The 22,028-nt window shown below is 38.2% G+C and overlaps 1 protein-coding gene across 1 annotated transcript; it reads right to left on the bottom strand.

Moving 5' to 3' along the window:
- Positions 1–255: 255 nt before the first annotated feature.
- On the bottom strand, positions 256–14,034 carry LOC133526401 (uncharacterized). Its single transcript, XM_061863025.1, has 4 exons — positions 13,282–14,034; positions 12,650–12,839; positions 12,034–12,251; positions 256–2,600 (listed from the first exon to the last, which is right to left on the bottom strand). Exons 1-4 carry the CDS (start codon positions 13,376–13,378, stop codon positions 1,912–1,914), a joined length of 1,194 nt encoding a protein of 397 aa, XP_061719009.1. The 5' UTR covers positions 13,379–14,034; the 3' UTR covers positions 256–1,911.
- Between the last annotated feature and the right edge of the window lie 7,994 nt (positions 14,035–22,028).

Below are 22,028 nucleotides of genomic sequence, written 5' to 3'. Positions count from 1 at the left end.
GAAGGCTGAGGTCCTCATAAGGTTAAGGTTGCCCGGAGAGACTGATGGCGGCGCGCTATAAAAAAAATACCAATGGCGAATTGTTAACAAGGCATAATGCCCAGCCGCGAGAAACGAAAGCCTGGATTTGGACACATGGCCAAATTTATGTGACTTTTGCATAAAGTAAAAAGCCGAGTATGAATAAGACCTAACGAAATCGAACCAATGTGATCATGGCTCTCCTGCTGCTCGGCATTTGGCCTCGCTCAAACGGGCACTTGATTAGAGTTAATTGCAGCCGATGAAATAGGCGTTTCGAACCGAAGATTCCCTTGGCAAGATTGGCCCCTAGGAGTTTGGACCTAAAGGTTGATTTAGTTAAGAAGTGGAGCCACCAAGTTTTGTAGTGTACATTTTTAGAGGACGGGGTGGGCTCTCAACTTTATCTTGATATCTACATCAGTTAAGCTTACTAGCTATGTTTGTTATCGTTTTCGAGTCTCGAACTCATTTACGAGTATGGTATCACATTGACACCATTCCGAAGTGGAAACATGTAAAATTTTAATTTTTTTTAATATTCCTCTTCACGCTTCAACCGCTGAACCAATTTAGTTGAAATTTGGTATAGACATAATTAGTTTAGTCTCAAGAAAGGACAGGATAGTTTTAATCTAAAAAATCATCGCTAAGGATGTGTAAAGGAGGGTGGAAGTTTATGTGGGGAATCAATAACCGCTGCACCTATTTGAATGAAATTTGGTATGATCTACATTTTAGATTTTGTCGAGAATGATACCAAACGTAACTTAGAACCTAAACTTAAACAGTTATTGACCTCCGACTGACCCACTTCGCCGAAGCTGAAATAAACCTGAATCAAAAATCTGGGTGGCATCACTTTTTAATTACATCTTAGGAAAACAAAGATTAATTCTGCTAAAGGAAACCTTTGGTTAAAATAAAACCGTATGCTTTTGGTTTTCGACCTTTGTGGGGCCCCGAACCTGCACTTTAGCCTTTGATTCCGTCATCAGTCTTTTTATAATAAAACTTTGGCAATTAGGTCGCACGATCGCGGCTCTGCAGCTTGGCCGTGTGCAATACGTCGCAAACCAATCTGGTGTGCAAGAGCTCGGGCAGCATGAGTGACAAATTCCGATCCTCGAAAATCTGTTAAGACTTCGGTGCGAAGCCGAAGGCCGAGTTGCAAGAGAGCGAAATTCGGACACGACATAATTATGAATTAAGACAAAAGTGTAGATCTACTATTAAATTCGACACTCCGAGAAGGCTGAAGAACAAGCTCCACGTAGGGTTGAAGACAAGTAGGTTTCTAGAACTGAGCTTTACGTTGGGTGTAAGGCCCTTTGGCCCAAAGGCTGACAGATTTGCAGAATGCTGGAAATCAAAAATCAACCACGAACCAATGGGTAAAGTATGAGGAAAAAATCAGCATATTGCAAGCCTGATGGAATGGGCTTCCTCGTAGGGGCAAAGGCCTGCGTTGGAGACGCGCTTAATACGTGCCCTATACACGACGCACAAAGGTTCATGTACAAACTACTCGTTTTTTTGCTAACGATTTTGGTGCCCCCCTAGACGTGGTGCCCTAAGCAAGTGCTTATTTTGCTTAATGGTTAATCGGGCACTGTTTGTACATACATATTCTTGCGAATAAATTATTCTATTCCATTCTATTCTAAAAATAATGAGTCGTCAAATATAGTTCACTAGCAAGGTTTTGACCAAAGCATTACAATATTATTTAAGAATATTTAGAAATTAAGGACTCAACTGCTTATATTCGAGACAGTGTGTAGGTGTGTTTATTAGGTATTTTAGATTATGGAATAAAACTAACATTTATATCTATTTTTTAATTACTGAATATCGTAAACTTGCTTTTACAATACTGCTATTAAGCCTTTAATGGCCTGGTCTATGAACGTGCATTGTGGAGTGCAGCGCCGCGTATGCTGAATATATAGCCTTAAACACTGCCATAAGACTAGTATATCGGAGCTCCGCCATGCCCCCCGCCGAAAGCACCATGGTCTGCGAATTCTGTAGAATAACCAACACAATTTTCATGTTCTGTACATCAAAATTCTCCCACTTACAAGAATACACCGCTTCCTTAAATGTCAAATTCGCATCGATGAGGCGCTGCCCTGTGAAGCAATGCATAGAGGCCTGGATTAAATCGAAGGGTATCATACAATAGGCGTTCTCTAATCCACCTAGCAATCCAAATATAAGAGATATCACCAGTAGACCAAATTCAAAGGCGATGGTGTTGCTAAAAATGCATTTAGTTATTTGTAACAGTGATAAGTTGGCAGCGTGTGCTTGAATGATGAATACTAGCTGTTGTTTAATATATTGGTTTCTTAGTTTCTTTTCATTGTGAACGTCTTCGAAGGTCAATGCTTGGGCGTCGGCCCAGAGATAGAGTAACTCATGGCTCAGGGCTGTCATTTGTGCTTCTATGTAGCCTGTGACGACGAAGAGAAGGCAGTTGGCGGTCGTATCCGCGTACACCAGTAGTATCACTGACGTGCTCACTAGAACGTAAGATATCTCGTAGTTTGGCGATTCGAACATTGGTTCTAGCCCTGAAACAATAAAACATAAAGAAGATTCGCAAAGTATGTATTGTATTGTATGTACTCTTGATTGAATAAATCATTTTTAATTTTAATTAATTTGTATGTAGTTTAAAGTAAAAAGAGGGCCCTGCGCCAAAACACCGGAAGGATGAATCTTAAGAATAGTCGTTCAGCTGAACGACTGTATAGATGAATTACCCAATATTTTTTTCCCCAATCGTTATATTCCTATTCGCCTTTTTCCCCATATTGTTTATATTGAAAAAAGAACAAGTTACCTAGCAACTAAAGACTATTCTGTTTGTTGACTGTCTAATGTGTCATTGTGCTAAAGTTTAGAAGTGAACACTGTTAGTTATATTTATTTAGCGCTGTTTTGTGTGTGTCATGTGTTTAGTGTAATTGAGAACACTTGTGACTCCTATCCGACGCTGCGTGGAATTACGCGTAAGTGGGTACGGGCCCAGCTGCCGGAAATTTGAAAATAAAATGGCGTTGTCAAAAATTTCGATCACCAAACTAGACGAACACAATTGGGTTTCATGGAAATACCGCATGCTAGCGCTGCTCTGCGGTCATGGACTCGTGGATATTGTGGAGGGCAACACACAAAGGCCAATTAGACCCTTGGTCGGCATTGGCGAAGGTGGTGCGGCAAATGCCGCTGCTCATGTTGCTGTGCCAGCTGCTCATGTTCCTGCTTTGGCAACATACAACACGGAAATAAAAGAGATTTTAAAGTTGGAAAGTACAGCCCTACTTTTGATAACAACTAACATTACTGATGAGACACTCGGCAAAGTAATAAGGCTGTTAACACCAAAGGAAGTTTGGGAAGAACTCCACAGGCTATATGAGGGTGCTAATGAGGATCGGTTATATGATCTGTGCCTTGCATTCTTCCAGTTAAAGAAGGAAGTGTCCGACGACATGGCAACTCATGTGTCAAAACTAAAGAATATATGGCATAGACTTAAAGAGGAATTCCTTAAAGAAAAACAAGCAGAACTTCCTGAGGTATTATTGATCTGCAAGATTCTGGACACTACCAGAAAAATTTTTCGCCTTCAGATCGAGTTGGCTACTGATGGCGAAAAAAGATCGGACAGTGGAAAACATTACGAGGCAGCTTTGTGCACATGAAAAGGCGCTTCTCGCTAAGGATACTCACGGAGAGTCGAGCGGCACGGCATTGACTGTGAGAATCGGCAAGAAGGTAGTCAGAGGAGACACATCGAAAGATTCAAAGAAACCTGCAAGTAAATTTAAGTGTTTCGTCTGCAAAGAGGTAGGTCACTTGAAGAAGGATTGTCCGACGCAAGCAAAGAGGGACACTCAGAAGAAGTCAACAAGTACCAATATGATGCTGCTTACATTGAGCTCGATTGACTCTACCGCGATAAACCTAGATAACGGGGCTACGCACCATGTCACTATGCGCAGTGACCTTTATACAGACTTTGAGCACTTTGGAGAACCATATAACGTCACAACAGCTGATGGTAATGTAATTGGAGCTGTGGGAAAAAGTACAATTCATGTGAAGGCCACGGTCAATAAAAAGACGCATGACCTGTACTTAAAAGACGTGTGGTATGTACCAAAAATAAGCAAAAACCTTTTTTCAGTGCTCAGTACCCAGGACAGGAATACAAATAGCCTGTTTGAGTCAAAGGTTACACAGTGCTCCATGACTATCAACGGGAAGGTTGTTATGACAGGAACAAGGCAAAGATATGGAGGGCTATACAAATTGGATTGTAAAGCCATACAGCCAGTTGCTGACTTAAACCTTGTTGAGGATAAAGACGTGCTTCAATTGTACCACGAGCGTATGGGACATCAAGACAAAAATCACATTAAGACACTGATTGAAAAAGAATTAGGAGTCAAGACTGTGAAGAGTGGAGAGCTATGCAAAGGTTGCATTTTTGGAAAAACGCATAGACAACCGTTTGGCACTCGTGAAAAAGCCACTATGCCTGGAGAACGGGTGCACTCTGATGTCTGTGGTCCATTTGCAAGAAGCAATTCTGGATATCGATATTTTGTTTTATTCAAGGATGAATGTACACGTTACCGGTATGTATACTTGAAGAACAAATCAGACGTATATGAAAAGCTCAAGGAGATGTTGTCTGAAGCTAAGAATGCTGGACATACGGTGAAAGAGCTGCTCAGCGACAATGGTCGTGAATACGATGACAAGAGAGTGAAGGATTTGTTGAAGGCAAGTGGAATTAAGCAAAGATTAATTATGCCTTACACTCCTGAACAAAACGGATGCTCCGAGCGAGAAAATAGGACTATAGTCGAGTCAGCTCGAGCCATGATGCACGCGCACGACGAAATCCCTCAGGTTTTGTGGGCTGAAATGATGAGTACTGCCGTATATATTCTAAACAGGACAGGTCCGACCAAAGATGGAGTAAAGTCACCTTACGAGCTGTGGCTTCAAATAAAACACCTACGGGTTATCGGCTCAACGTGTTATGCGCATGTTCCTAAGCAGAAAAGGAAGAAAATGCATAAAAAGGCAACAAAGTGCATCTTAATTGGCTATGACAACGATGATGGCTACCGACTCTGGAACAAAGGTACGAACTCCTTAGTAAGGTCAAGAGACGTTATTTTTGACGAAAGACCTATTCGAACAAAAATAGACTCTGACGACACGGAAAGAAGAGAAGAAATGACTGACTTCCAGATTCCTCTTCATAAGGAGGTACGTAAATCTGTCGACAAACCGCAAAACGAGCTAGACCAGGATAGAGAACAACGTAACACACTTGGCGTTGAAGGAGATCACAGCACGGTTGTTCCTGTGATACCTAAGATACAGCGTGACGAGGTTGGTCTTAGAGGAGACCAAGGTGTAGATTATCCTGAAGTTCCTACCGCTAGCGGAGATGAATTCGAAGATGCGTTACCAGAGTTACCAGCGCCAGTCCAACAAGAATCTGTTGAATTAGAGGAGGATGAGAGGAACGAAGAGCAAAGAGTAGATCTGGAAGAAATATTACTTTCAAACGATGAGCAAGGATCAAGATTTACCGAAGAAATGTTGCTTGGAGAAGACCAAGATGAAGAACATTTAAGCACAGAGTTTGAGGTACCGGAAAGAATGATATTGAGAGATCGTGCTACTCTTCGCCCTCGTGAAAGATTCAAAGATTTTGTAATGAACGCAGAGATGGGCTACTCTGACTAACAGGAACCGACTTCTATAAAGGACGTCATTTTGAGCCCAGAAAAAGAATTTTGGAAAGCAGCTATGGATGCTGAAATGACATCATTGAATGAAAATCAGACATGGGAACTGAAAAACTTACCGAAAGGAAGAAAAGCAATACCTTGTAAGTGGGTGTTCCGCATAAAATTAAACCCTGACGGTTCTGTGGAAAAATACAAGGCCAGACTTGTTATTAAAGGGTTTTATCAAAAAAGAGGTATATATTACGAACAAACTTTCAGTCCAGTTACAAGAATGGCGACGGTTTGCTCTGTTTCAGCGTAGCCGCAAGTGAAGGAATGGCAATGCTGCAATTCGATGTTGCAACTGCCTTCTTGTATGGTTCCCTGGATGACGAAATCTATATGAGACAGCCAGAAGGCTATGATGATGGCTCTGGTCGAGTGTGCCTTTTACGGAAAAGCCTCTATGGTTTGAAACAGGCTCCACGATGTTGGAATCGATGTATCTTGGATTACCTCAAAGAGATTGGTATTGAAACAAGTGTCGCCGATCCATGCCTTTCTGACTCGCACTAAGGGTTCTGGAAAGCTTATTATAGCTCTATACGTTGACGATGGCTTGGTCGCTGGCACTAATAAGGAGCTAATAGACGAACTGGTCAAAGAGCTCTCTGGTCGTTTCAAGATAACAACAAAGGAAGCATCCTACTACTGATATAAAAATCTGTCAACCCTCGTACGTTCATAAGATATTGCGCAGATTCGGGATGGATGCATGTAAGCCAGTCTCGACGCCTATAGTAAAGGACAGCATGTTTTGTGACAAAGTTGACCAGAGTTACATGCTGAGCAACTATAGACAGATGGTTGGAGCTTTGGCCTACTTAATGGCATGCACCAGGCCTGATATCGCTTATGCTGTCAGCGTAGTATCACGAAGTTTAGAAAATCCCAGTGATCAAGATTGCATCAAGCTGAAGCGAATTTTGCGGTACTTATAATTTACGCCAGACTTGGGGGTACTGTATCATAAAGATCACAAAAAGGGTTATTTGGAATGCTATAGTGATGTTGATCATGCAGGAGACATTAACACTGGAAGATCCACAAGTGGTGTGCTTTGCATGTTAGTACGGTCCCCAAGCCGCTCCGAGGCCAGATTTAATTGACTCAGCTCGGCCTTACCCACAACCGGTATCAATGTGTTCGGACAGTTCTCCTGATCACCGTACATGCGGTAGTAAAGCGGAAAAATGGTGAAGGGGATAGTAATGACGTCACAAAGATGGCGGCCGGACCTATTCTTTTTGGCGGTGTATCTCGAAAACCACTTAACCGATTTTAATCATCGAGGTGTCAAATAATAGCTTATATTATGGAGATTATTTCCTTTTCTACAAACATTTACGTGAAACCTATAGGAAAAAAAATAATCACAAAAAACCGTTTTTTTATAAAAAAATTTTTTTTTTTATTTTGTAAAAATCTCCGTAAATATTAGCATTTCGCAAATTTTGTTTAATATAAAACATATTGCTTCATTATCAAGGAATATAATGAGCCTTAAAACATACAGATCGAGTAATAAACAATGAAGATACACTCATTTATTTGCGCATGGGTAACGATAACTGGCTTTTACCGGTCGAAACTGTGGTGACTGTTACGATACGTATTGAATGGAATTTATAGAGTATCGGTTTTAATTACTGAAATTATAATGACAATTATAAAAACCAGACACAATAATGTTACCTTACTTCGACGTTTAGTCTCTTTTTTCGTCTTAATCATAGGTAGGTACATATTTCTTTTTACTTAAAAATTTTATACAGGGTGAACTTTTAACCACCAGTCATACTCTGCGCAGCGACTTTATAGGTCATACTGAACAACTTTTACTATGGGACCAATTCCGAAATCGCGAAAAAAATTTTGACTGTCCCATATAAAGGTGCGACCAGACCGCAGCTTAAAAAACGGTCACGATACGGAATCGCAGTGACGCGTCGTATGCGTACCGTTTTTGACGCATGCTCCCCACACCGCTGTTTAAAAAACGGTGACGGTACGGAATCGCAGTGACGTGCTTCACGCGAATCTTTTTTGTTCGCAAAACAGTTGCGTCTTTTACGTCACCGGTACGGTGTCTGCCATAAGATCTCCGTGTAATATTTTTTGCGATTTTTACGCAGATCAATTTACGGTGCGTCAGCTTATTTTAAGCAGCGGTGTGGCGAGCATGCGTCATGGACCCGGGTACGTCCTTAAACTACGTCCAAAAGAGAGGTATGGGCATTGTGAATGTCATCTCGCTTTGTGTGGTAGGGCACAGCCAGTGGATGTCATTCCAGATCCAAATTTTCTTGCGTGATTCGGCATTGGTCCCATAATAAAAGTTGTTCAGTATGACCTGTAAAGTCACTGCGCAGAGTATGGCTGGTGGTTAAAATTTCATCCTATACCTATATTCGACACAAGTAGTAAGTACTTACAGACCAACTATGATACACATTTTGCCTGTATAGTGATACATAGTGAATAAATTAATACCTGATTTAAAAAATAAAACAAAAATAACAAATAGCATGTTATTTAATTCAGTAATCACTAATCAGTCTTAAACAATGAACATCATACTTTTAGATTAGACAACAAAATGTATATTTATACTGTGTTTCGACTGTAAAGATTTTACTGCTTTAAAACATAAGACAAACCTACCAACCAAATGTATTAAAAAAAATGTTTTTTGTGATTTTTTTTTTCCTATAGGTTTCACGTAAATTTTTGTAAAAAGGAAATAATCTCCATAATATAAGCTATTAGTTGACACCTCGATGAATACAATCGGTTAAGTGGTTTTCGAGATACACCGCCAAAAAGAATAGGTCCGGACGCCATCTTTGTGACGTCATTACTATCCCCTCCCACCATTTTTCCGCTTTACTAGGTACCGCATGTACGGTGATCAGGAGAAACGCCCGAACACATTGATACCGGTTGTGGGTAAGGCCGAGCTGAGTCAATTAAATCTGGCCTCGGAGCGGCTTGGGGACCGTACTAATAGTAAAAGTTGTTCAGTATGACCTATAAAGTCGCTGCGCAGAGTATGACTGGTGGTTAAAAGTTCACCTGATTAAGACGAAAAAAGAGACTAAACGTCGAAGTTAGGTAACATTATTGTGTCTGGTTTTTATAATTGTCATTATAATTTCAGTAATTAAAACCGATACTCTATAAATTCCATTCAATACGTATCGTAACAGTCACCACAGTTTCGACCGGTAAAAGCCAGTTATCGTTACCCATGCGCAAATAAATGAGTGTAGCTTCATTGTTTATTACTCGATCTGTATGTTTTAAGGCTCATTATATTCCTTGATAATGAAGTAATATGTTTTATATAAAACAAAATTTGCGAAATGCTAATATTTACGGAGATTTTTACAAAATAAAAAAAAATAATTTTATAAAAAAACGGTTTTTTGTGATTATTTTTTTTCCTATAGGTTTCACGTAAATGTTTGTAGAAAAGGAAATAATCTCCATAATATAAGCTATTATTTGACACCTCGATGATTAAAATCGGTTAAGTGGTTTTCGAGATACACCGCCAAAAAGAATAGGTCCGGCCGCCATCTTTGTGACGTCATTACTATCCCCTCCACCATTTTTCCGCTTTACTACCGCATGTACGGTGATCAGGAGAACTGTCCGAACACATTGATACCGGTTGTGGGTAAGGCCGAGCTGAGTCAATTAAATCTGGCCTCGGAGCGGCTTGGGGACCGTACTATATCATTAATATTGAATTCCAACCGAGAAAACTGATAATATATATTAAAATCCAGTAGAATTTGTATTTGCTACCTGCGGAAGCAATGATTTGATTCAAACATTATTTTTTCCAGCATAGTCCGTTTCCAAATATTTTTTGATCTCGTCTAAAAACTTGTTAGCTAATCATATTGATTAACATCGTTTTTACTCCAGTTTAAATTGTCCCTCCCATAATAATAACAATTTCAAATTGTTTCATTTCAATAAATCGCGAGCGGCAATTTGAGTTGACGTACGAAAGGAGCGCTCAGCGGAAAAAGAATAATGTTTCGGTTCGATGTACATGCTTTTCTTAGCGCAATACTTGCTCTTTGAGTGTTGCCATACTTCAGTTTGCTTTACATTGCTACTGACAGACTTTGCTTGACAGACTATATACCATACACTTTTTTAATTTAAAAACACATTATTATGTACTTACATAACATTAAATGATTGTATAGATAGATAGATAGATAGCATTTATTGGTAAAAAATAATATTTTACATGTCAAGTAGCAAAAAAAATACATTAGTTTTATTTCAAAGTAATTACATTACTAAAAATTACATCTTATAAGTTATTAAGTTTTCAGGTAAACCCATTTCACATATAATAATAATATATTTAAGGAAGTACCTACTTTAATAAAAAAAAAGTCATATACTTGTAGACATGGATAAAATTAACAAGAAAGTATGTCATATTATATAATTGTGTGTATGTAATGAGTTCCTAACAACTATCTAACATATTTAATAACGTTAATAATTATTTACAACATAATATTGTACAGAAACAGTAGATTAAAATAAAATGAATACAGAAATAAAATAAAAATACCCCATAAACTGTTAGCCCCCTTCAAAAATTAACTATTAAGCCCCGAACTGTTCCCTACCTGGCCCAAACGTTCCAAATATGCCAGCTGCATTGCCACGCTGAATGGCTAAGGATATTTGTTGGACCAGATAAGATCCAGCCCGGGGGTCGCAGCCTCTGTCCCTCAACCGGCGTCCAATCTCTCTAACCAGCTTCTTGGCCTCGGCGCACCATGGCCCAGCCGTCTCGACAGCGACTGGAATAAAGTCATACACTGGTCCAAGGTTGGCGTATTTGCCGTGTTTGAACTTAGCAGCAGCCTCAGCCGCTGCACCTGCCTTCTTACTTGTGTGGCTGACATGAGTGGGAGCAAGAGTACACACACATGTGGCATCCCACAGCAGGCTCCGGCCTTTTGCCCACGGGACCAGCGTTAGACCGTCCGGCCTCTTGCCATCTGTACGGCTTAAACCAGGGGGTTCCAAAATACAGGGTATGTTTGCCGAGACCAAGGCGCGTCGAATCAGCTCATTAATAGCTTTTCCTAAAACTATATATTCATTGTAACTACTGGAAGATATTTACTGGTAGCAAACATAGCAAATAACAATTATTTACGACTGAAAACTCTTTAACCAACTCCAAGGGTGAGCAGTACGTGCTTGCTCCTCCTATACGAATCCTTTACGGCATTACGGAGTGGCGGAGTCAGCCTTCAGCTTACGCGACTAACAAATGAAAATATTGAATAAAGTAATTTGATTTATTCCTTAGTTGTATTTCGGAACTTGTTGACTTACCGCAGTTAATCCTTGGGAAATTTGGCAAAGAAGCCTGCTCTGAAAATTTCTCTCACGCCGCATATCTCACAATATGGGCTTTTACCAACCATTTTTACTATATCACAACAGTCCGAACACACACAATAATATAAAGGAGAAGCAAATTGAGGAGAAGAAATTTGTTATTATTTTGCACACGAAACAATGCCGATGGATTTATATGTATTTCAAAATGGTTGCCGCTCGTATGTACGCATTAATGTCAAGTTGATATTTTTGGTTTCGGTCCAGTATGTTGCCTTCTTGGGAACATTATCGCCAAACATTTGCTGTCAATATAGGAGCCAAAGACTGGTATTGATAGAACTCGTTACCTGTTTATCTAAAGAGGTTTAAATCCAGTAGGTACTTTAATGCTATTAGATATTATCGCCTATCTGTTTATAGGTATTTAGCCAGTTAGTTTCTTCTGGTGACTCCACCCTCTTAGATTCCATCCTAAATCTCGGTAAAGTTGCGTCTACGGAAACTAATGTGCAGAATCGCGGCCGGAGGGAGAAATTGAAACCCGTGGCGAAAAAAGACTATGAGGAATATATTGTACAGGTAATTTGAATGTATGTGAACGATACGGATGTGGAAAAATATGACAGGAAATAAAAAAGTTTGAGAAATTATATGCTGGTGATAATGACGTCTGGAAATAAAACAATATGGGGAAAAAGGCGAATAGGAATATAACGACTGGGGAAAAAATATTGGGTAATTCATCTATACAGTCTAACAAGCTCTAAAACTAAAGTGTGTTTTTACTAACCGTAAATAACTTGCAAGTCTTGAATTAAATGCTTTCCAGGTAGCAGGCTTGGCATTAACACATACATTAGGCCGTTGCTGACCAGCATGACCCAGACAAAGATGATTCGGCGCTTCACAATCCGCAGGTTCTTGAGAAGATTCTGGTACATTCGGCTCTCTCGGTCTATGCGCTTGTCGAATGCTAGGTATGATAAAAATGCCTTCTTTGCGTAATTTCTAGCAACAATATTAAGAAGGTTAGTTTTATGTTCGAACGCAAATAAATTAAACATAACATCAAATTCTCCTATTGATACTTTAAACCATGATATTTTGCCCGCTTCGCCACCGTTACGTCTTAGCTGATAGACTGCATCAGCTAAGACTGAAACTGTGTTTTGGCTAGATTTGCCTCTGTTGCTGGGTTATATTATAGGTACACAGTTTTATGCTCCGATTTATCTTTAACTGATATTGTTAGTAAACGTTATTAACATTTGCAAAGTTCATTACTACAATCATGATGCAGGCCCCGACTACGTCAGAGGATCGATGTATGTCACAAAGATAAATTATGATCAATTTTCGAGAATAAGAAAGTAATACAAAAGTATGCTTGTTGTCTGCTGTATTACCTGTTCAAATGCAGAGAAAAGAACTTAACCATACACATGATGCAGGAAATGCTCAATGAGCACATGACCATGAGCACTACGATGTCGTCGGTCTCGCGCCAGAACACGTACCACACTACGGAGAACACGTACACGTAGAAGTACGTGATCGTACCGATTATCATCAGAACGACGAATGCTATTGGAGTTCCTGGAATTTTAGTTGGTACGATTCTATGATTATGTAATAGCTGTTATTAATATCATTTCAATCGTTGTTTACATGTTAATGGGTTAGTTTAGTAGTAGGTAGTTATAAAGGCAAATTTTATTACAGCCGCAAAGTCCGCAAATTTAAACTAGCACATATTTTTGATACTTTTATCATACAGCCTATCCTCGCAAAATATGTACATAATAGGATGAAATAATTTTCAGAATCTGAGGAGTGGTGTATTGTGAAGTAATGTAGGCGTGAGCAAAGTCGCATCTGCGAGGCCCTTTTCTTTCACTGTGTATTCCCCAGTGAATCGAAAGGTTTAGCTCCCACGGGGCCCTCTTAAGTGCGAGGCCGTGGGCTAGTCTGCTTTGCCCACGCATAGCTACTTTACTGTCTCTTAGGATTAGTTATTCTATAATATCATATCTTATACCTTTTCCATCGAAGTTCAACGCCATAACCCTCAGTAGAGTCGCAACGTTTGACAACATCGTCGGCAAGTCACAGTACTCCAGACCAAACCTACACATACAGAGAATGTCGGTAGAGTCAGAGCAAAAAAGGCCGTCGCCAGCTGATTTTGAAATTTTGTTAGCTTAGTCTGCGTAGAATGATGATGCTGATTGATAAAAACTACCATCTTCCTCGGACGTTAAATTATCTCCACACCAAATTTCATCTAAATCGGTTTAGCGGTTTCAGCGTGAAGTGGTAACAGAGAGACAGACAGAGTTACATTCGCATTTATAACATTAGCAGGGCCGGATTTCCGCCTAGGTCCACAAGGCCCGGGCAACCTAGCAATGGTTTTGAGATGGAGAAGGGGCACCCCCTAAATACTAAGTGCCATACCAAGTGCCTAGGTGCCCTGGGTCTCTGAATCCGGACCTGAACATTAGTAGGGATTGGTGCGCGACATTAGGATCCCTCGGCGGCTGTGATTCGCTTTAAATGAGTATCTTAAAAAAATTATGTTTTATAAAACCAGAATTAAATTACCTGCGCAACTTCTCCCATATTCTTGAAATCTTTATTCCAACAGTGCCTCCAAAGCCAATCGGCTGGGACCGCACCATTGAAGTCACCATCTGGCTTGTGTGTACCTACTTTTTAATAGGCAACAGAAACCAGAACCAACAGAAATTAACTTTTATATCGTAGGTTACAAATGCTCTCACTGTTCCTTGCTACAGTTGCTACACTCTCCCTGTTGGTATACCTTGAAGAGGTATAAAGATACTCAGGTACCTAATAGCTCTCACAAATTAAGCCTTAATTGTAGTTGTTAATTTTTGTCCAATTCTTAAAATTTTACGTTAAATTTAAAGTTGCACTGCATTTATACTGCTAATTAAAGACTAGTTAAGGCCCCTGACGCGACTCCATTGAATTCTTTACAACCCGAATTACTTTTGCCTTTCGTGAGTCGCGACTAAAATTGTCCTGTCGTTTTATGTCGTTTTATTATGATAATCAGCAGAAGAATTTGGTAAGCGGGGCAGGCTTTCTAATATATTTAAACACAACTTTATTTATTGTTAACTAAATAAAACGTGTGTTAACCTTAATAACATCGGCGTACGATTAAATATAAATTACGTGAATCATACAGAGGGTAGAACTTAATTTTAATGGCGAGTGCCTATGTTCAGTCATGTTTGATAATATATTATATTTGATAAATTATTAAATATGATTAAAGCCTGACCAGTAATATATGATCACGCGCCATGTTGCGTTATTTCTATGGAACTAAATTTTTCATACTAAACTTTGTTAGTCCAATTTATTTAACATTAGAAAGAAGGTAAGCGATTTTGCCGTGTCTTTTTATTGATAAGCACTTTTAAGAAAAAAAAAAAGAAAAATAAGTCACGTTAAATATGTAACAATTATAAATCATATACGATCATTAACATTATTTTGCTTTCATAAGTAATATACCTATCTACTGATTTTTAAAATGCATTTTTCTATAAAATGTCATGTTAAGATTGTTTACTTTTTTAATAATTAAAAAAAAAAAAGGATTTACAGTGGAAGTGCTAAATTTCTACATGTCAGCTTAATTTCAAGCAATAGGAAACTGTGGTAAACTTAAATGGAACGAACAGAAATACAGAATTCACATGAGAATATTAACCCGTTGAAAATTTTCGTAATTAGACCTGAATAGTTAATTTAAAAAAAATGTGCTTTAAAAGAAAATTGCTTACATAATAACGGATTCATTATAAAGTGTAAATTGATAGCTTAACAATTATGTTGTCGGTCTATAATTATGTTGTATAAGTATTTTAAATTATATTATTTTTTAAAGACTCAAAAAGAAACGAAACCAAGCTCTGGTAAAGTGATGTTGTCTTCATACTTTTGATTAGACTGACTATGATGACTGATCTGACATTTATTCCTTTTAAAAATTTCAGCGCATTCCGCCGCTCTGCCCGCTTTTACATTAGTCCGTTGGAGGTGGGACGGTGCCAGGTAGCATCCCACACATTATTGCAATATTTGGTTAATCTACATACTTACATGTACACATTTTTGCAATCTTTGGTTAATCTACATGTAAGTATGTAGATTAACCAAAGATTGCAAAAATGTGTGGGATGCTACCTGGCACCGTCCCACCTCCAACGGACTAATGTAAAAGCGGGCAGAGCGGCGGGATGCGCTGAAATTTTTAAAAGGAATAAATGTCAGAGCCTCGGTAGAGAGTACCATTTTGTACCATTAGGCGCTGAAACGCTAGGTCCATGGGGTCCCAGCGCGCAAAAGTTTTTTGCAGAAATCGCGTAAATAAAATACAAATTGTGATCGTGTGTATTAAAAGACGAAATTACTGCCGAAAAAATCTTGAAATCTTCAAGGAATATTTGGAATGTTTGTCCTTTTCTAACATCTATAGTACTCAGGATTCTAATGTTGCTTATAATAATTTTCTCGACGAGTTCGAATTGCTGTATAATTTATGTTTCCATATAACGTTCGTGACCATTAGGACCAATAAAAAAGTTAAATGGCTATCACGGGGCATAAAAGCCTGCAGTAAGAAATAAAGGCAACTCCTTTGGCAATATCGACGTATGCCTACCACTATCAATAAAATTATTTTTAAAAACTATTCTCAAAGATATAATAGAATAATAAAACTAACACAGAAAGCGCAAAATAACTTTAAAATTGCCTCCGCGAGGAATAAGTCAAAGGCAACTTGGCAGGTTATAAACTCTACTAAGGCTTGTAATAAAAAGCGGCCAAGTGCGAGTCGGACTCGCCCATGAAGGGTTCCTTTATGACGTATTAAAAAAAACTACTTAAACTACTAGATCTCGTTCAACATTTTACCACTTTGGACACACATTTTACCACTTTGGTAGTGTCTCTCGCGCAAACTATTCACTTTAGAAAAAAATTATATTAGAAACCTAAATATCATTTTTGAAGACCTATCCATAGATACCCCACACGTATGGGTTTGACGAAAAAAAAAATTTTTTTTAATTTTATGACGTATTAAAAAAAACTACTCACTAGATCTCGTTCAAAACAATTTTCGTTAGTAGTTTGCATCGAAATGTATATCATATATTTTTTTTAGATTTTTCATTCTGTTATTTTAGAAGTTACAGGGGGGGGACACACTTTTTTTTACTTTGGGAGGTTCTCTCGCGCAAACTATTCAGTTTAGAAAAAAATGATATTAGAAACCTTAATATCATTTTGAAGACCTATCCATAGATACCCCACATGTATGGGTATGTTGAAAAAAAAAAAAATTTTTTAATTTCATGACGTATTAAAAAAAAACTACTTACTAGATCTCGTTCAAACCAATTTTCGGTGGAAGTTTACATGGCAATGTATATCATATATTTTTTTTAGATTTTTCATTCTGTTATTTTAGAAGTTACAGGGGGGGGGACACACTTTTTTTACTTTGGGAGGTTCTCTCGCGCAAACTATTCAGTTTAGAAAAAAATGATATTAGAAACCTTAATATCTTTTTTGAAGACCTATCCATAGATACCCCACATGTATGGGTATGTTGAAAAAAAAAATTTTTTTTTTTATTTCATGACGTATTAAAAAAAAACTACTTACTAGATCTCGTTCAAACCAATTTTCGGTGGAAGTTTACATGGCAATGTATATCATATATTTTTTTTAGATTTTTCATTCTGTTATTTTAGAAGTTACGGGGGGGGGGGGACACACATTTTACCACTTTGGAAGTGTCTCTCGCGCAAACTATTCATTTTAGAAAAAAATGATATTAGAAACCTCAATATCATTTTTGAAGACCTATCCATAGATACCCCACACGTATGGGTTTGATGAAAAAAGATTTTTTGAGTTTCAGTTCTAAGTATGGGGAACCCCCAAAATTTATTGTTTTTTTTCTATTTTTGTGTGAAAATCTTAATGCGGTTCATAGAATACATCCACTTACAAAGTTTGAACAGTACAGCTCTTATAGTTTCGGAAAAAAGTGGCTGTGACAGAATCGGACAGACAGACGGACATGACGAATCTATAAGGGTTCCGTTTTTTGCCATTTGGCTACGGAACCCTAAAAATGATGACATTGTCAAGTTAAAATCCGAATTAAATATTGTAACAAAACCCAAAGATGTAGCAAATATGTTGTTCAAAATTTGCCAAAAAATTATACTAAAAAGTTATTATATTATTAAGAATATAAATGGTATTATATTATTAAGAGTATAAATGAGTAAGAATGTACAATCAATGTTTATGGCTGGCCCCATCCACTGAGCATGACATAAAGTCAATAATCAATTCGTTAAAAAACACAAGAAAAAAAAATACTTAAAAAAAAACCTAAAAATAAAATTTGTACTAATGTAATCAAATACGTTTGTGATACAATAGCCACCCACCTCAGTCACATACTAAATTTGTGTATTGATACGGGCATATACCCCAGATAAGTTAAAGTTTTCGATAGTCAAGTCTCTATAAAATAAAAAGCGGCCAAGTGCGAGTCGGACTCGCGCATGAAGGGTTCCGTACCATTTAAGACGTATTAAAAAAAAATCTACTTACTAGATTTTGTTCAACATTTTACCACTTTGGAAGTGTCTCTCGCGCAAACTATTCAGTTTAGAAAAAAATGATATTAGAAACCTAAATATCATTTTTGAAGACCTATCCATAGATACCCCACACGTATGGGTTTGATGAAATTTTTTTTTTTTAAATTATATGACGTTTTTAAAAAAAAAACTACTCACTAGATCTCGTTAAAACTAATTTTCGTTGGTAGTTTGCATGGTAATGTATATCATATATTTTTTTTAGATTTTTCATTCTGTTATTTTAGAAGTTACGGGGGGGGGGGGGGGGGGGACACACATTTTTTACTTTGGAAGTGTCTCTCGCGCAAACTATTCAGTTTAGAAAAAAATGATATTAGAAACCTAAATATCATTTTTGAAGACCTATCCATAGATACCCCACACGTATGGGTTTGATGAAAAAAATTTTTTTTTTTAATTTTATGACGTATTAAAAAAAAAACTACTTACTAGATCTCGTTCAAACTAATTTTCGGTGGAAATTTGTATGACAATGTATATCATATATTTTTTTTAGTTTTTTCATTCTGTTATTTTAGAAGTTACGGGGGGGGGGGGGGGGGGGGGGACACACATTTTACCACTTTGGAAGTGTCTCTCGCGCAAACTATTCACTTTAGAAAAACATGATATTAGAAACCTCAATATCATTTTTAAAGACCTATCCATAGATACCCCACACGTATCGGTTTGACGAAAAAAGATTTTTTGAGTTTCAGTTCTAAGTATGGGGAACCCCCAAAATTTATTGTTTTTTTTCTATTTTTGTGTGAACATCTTAATGCGGTTCATAGAATACATCCACTTACTAAGTTTGAACAGTATAGATCTTATAGTTTCGGAAAAAAGTGGCTGTGACAGAATCGGACAGACAGACGGACATGACGAATCTATAAGGGTTCCGTTTTTTGCCATTTGGCTACGGAACCCTAAAAAGGTGATAAAGAAAGCCCTCAGAACTATCGACCAATAGCTTTAATAAATAAATAAACAAATAAATATTATAGGACATTATTACACAAATTGACTAAGTCCCACAGTAAGCTCAATAAGGCTTGTGTTGAGGGTACTTAGACAACGATATATATAATATATAAATATTTATAAATACTTAAATACATAGAAAACACCCATGACTCAGGAACAAATATCCATGCTCATCACACAAATACATGCCCTTACCAGGATTTGAACCCGGGACCATCAGCTTCGTAGGCAGGGTCACTACCCACTAGGCCAAACCGGTCGTCAACCAGCTTTAATACCAGTGTTCTCTAAAGTTTTTGAGAAGTTTATATCTTCTTCTTCAACCTAGCGTTTTCCCGGCCTAGCGCCAGGGTCCGCTCTCCTACTTAATCTTCTCCACTTTGCCCGATCTTCGGCATCCTCAGATGTGAGATTGCTCTCCACCATGTCCGCTCTCACGACCTCCAGCCAGCGCTTCTTAGGCCTACCGCGGCCGCGTGAACTAGGGCCTTGGACAGTGAGGTTGAGGCATCTATTTCCGACGTAGTCTACTGGTCTGCGGCTTATATGGCCATACCATCGGAGAAGAAAGAAGTTTATATACCAATCCTTATATCGCGCCTTAACATGACAGACATTTTGGACCCGGGTATGTCCTTAAACTACGTCCACAAGAGAGGTATGGGCATTGTGAATGTCATCTCGCTCTGTGTGGTAGGGCACAGCACAGCGGATGTCATTCCAGATCTAGAGCAGAGCCCAACCGGGGAAGTACCTCCACCTTACAGAAAATCGCAGCCAAATAACACTAGACCCTACTCATAGTGTTGTGTTCCTGCCGGTGAGTAAGGTTGCCAGAGCTCAACGAGGGTGGGAGGGGGTTAGGGTCGGCAACGCGCATGTAACTCCTCTGGAGTTGCAGGCGTACATAGGCTACGGATACTGCTTACCATCAGGCAGGCCGTATGCTTGTTTGCCACCGACGTAGTATAAAAAAAAAAGATAGCTGCATACCATATTTTAGATCGTTAAATATACTGACTTTGCCTAGTCCTTGTCCAAAACCTGTACACTCCTTTTTTTTGAAGAACTTTTTTAAATACACCTACTTTTCTTTAGTAGTGTCTTCTAGTCTAATATTTTTATTGCATTGTCCGATTGTCCGTTGTAACCTAATTCAAGTAGCGCCCTCTGTACTTATGTAGTATTGGCTGTTTTAACCTATTGGTTCCAACTCAGTAACGTGACCCAATAAAAATAAAAGAATAAATGTATTTACCAGAAACACCAAATTTACTTGCAATTGCAAGCGCAATCGGCAATTAAGGTGGTGTCCCGTAACACCGATCTCGATTCTGATTTAGCAATTTGTTACGGGTATCTTATTTTCTACCGGCCCTATTATTTATTATCTAAGTTTATTTACTATTAAGAGAAATTTAGTCTAGATGGCGTAGGTGAGCTTTTAAAATAAAATATTAAAGACCTGATTCTTACAGATACTGGTGTTTTTGGGTTCTTTCAACTCAGAATCACTGGCATAAAAAAAAGTTATAGTTAAGTTAGTCTTGATGTTAAAAAAAGTTCTAAAAATGTGTATGGATATTGTAATTTCCACTCCGTTACGCTCATACCAGTGTAATTTTTATCAAACTAAAACGTGACGTAACGGAACGGACATATTTTGGGACATTTTTTAAATGGTAGGAGCTAACGATTCTGTGTAGAATAAGCTCAAAAAAGTCAACAGTAAGAATCAGGTTTTCAATTTTTTTTTATTAGCCTATTTGTGTGTCCCACTACTGGGTAAAGGCCTCCCCTCTAGCTTTCCAATCCTCCCTGTGCTGAGCAAGGTCCCGCCAGTCCCGCTGAAACGCATCCAAGTCGTCCCGCCATCTCTTTCTCGGTCTACCTCTGCCACGACTACACCGGGGATGCCAGCTAGTGGCTATTCTAGCCCATCTGTCATCATTCATCCGGCAGACATGTCCAGCCCAGTCCCACTTAAGCCTGCCGGTCTTCAGCCCAAACCTGGTCATTAACTGAGGCGCAAAAATCACGGCTCAAGGTTTGTCAAAGGGCAATGGAGCGGAGTATCCGGGTATCCGAAGATCTGACAGGGTGAGGAACACAGAGCTTCGCTCCAAAACCCGTGTCGTCAGGTTTTCAATATTTATTAAAAATAAGAAATCCAATCTGTTAATTCTTATTTTTTGTATAATTACACATACTTAATTTTTTTTAATATAATTCAGTTATTTATCCCGGTATTCATTTAAAGAGATCAAAAGAAAACAAGCTCACATGCAATCTAGATAGATACTGAAGACATAATGCGACGTGGAAATTGGATATTCATGTTTAATTAATAATTAATAAGCCTGGCTAAGCTTCAGCGGAAACACGTCACACGTTTAAAATTGAAGTTAATTTCTAAAAGGCATGTTTTTAATTGATCATCTAATATTATGATCCCCACTAAAGACGAGGTCGCTTATTAAAGTTATTAATTTAATGACGTATATGGAAGTAATCTGGCATCTTATAAATTATTTTTGTTTTATAATTTGCTTCTAATGCACTAAATAGTACTACCGAGGACTCGTGTATCAAAATACGTTGAAAATGAGATTTTTTTTACAGCCGCTTACTGGTGATTGTTGATAATTTTAACAAACGTGCGCTTGTGTATCATAGCTAATGGATAACATGTTGCCTTATTCTAGTTTAAATTTTTAATTTCATTTGTAAAAGATTTGCAAGTAGGAAGAACATTTGTCCCTGTCGGTTATCTAAGGTTGGTGCCGTACGCGTGCGATGAAATATAGCCGGTCAAAAAACTTTGTCAGTAGAAAAAGGCGTGAAATTCAAATTCTCTATGGGATGATAGCCCTTCTCGCCCACATTTTTTAAATTTGCCACTTTTTTTAATGACGGAAATGGCTTGACAGACTAAAATACTATGATTAGCTTATGCTATGCTATGATAAGCTCTTAGCTTTATATCGACATATATCTCAACAGTATAAATCCATGGGACACTAGCCATAAAAAAGTGGCCGTTGTACTTTTATTTGTAACGTCAACATTTTGGCCCTCTCGGTTAATA

Source organism: Cydia pomonella, chromosome 16, assembly GCF_033807575.1.
Source record: "Cydia pomonella isolate Wapato2018A chromosome 16, ilCydPomo1, whole genome shotgun sequence".
In the NCBI taxonomy this organism is placed as follows: Eukaryota; Metazoa; Arthropoda; class Insecta; order Lepidoptera; family Tortricidae; genus Cydia; species Cydia pomonella.
The sequence above is the reverse complement of the archived record's forward strand: the minus strand, read 5'-3'. Positions and strand labels throughout refer to the sequence as shown.

Excerpts from the sequence above, each read along its gene's own strand:
- LOC133526401 (XM_061863025.1), bottom strand. The coding sequence starts at position 13,378 with ATGTGTAGGTTTGGTCTGGAGTACTGTGACTTGCCGACGATGTTGTCA. Across the intron at positions 12,840-13,281 it reads GTTGAACTTCGATGGAAAAG|GAACTCCAATAGCATTCGTC; the intron begins GTATAAGATATG and ends CTAAAATTCCAG. Across the intron at positions 2,601-12,033 it reads AGACTTGCAAGTTATTTACG|GGCTAGAACCAATGTTCGAA; the intron begins GTTAGTAAAAAC and ends TTATTGTTTCAG.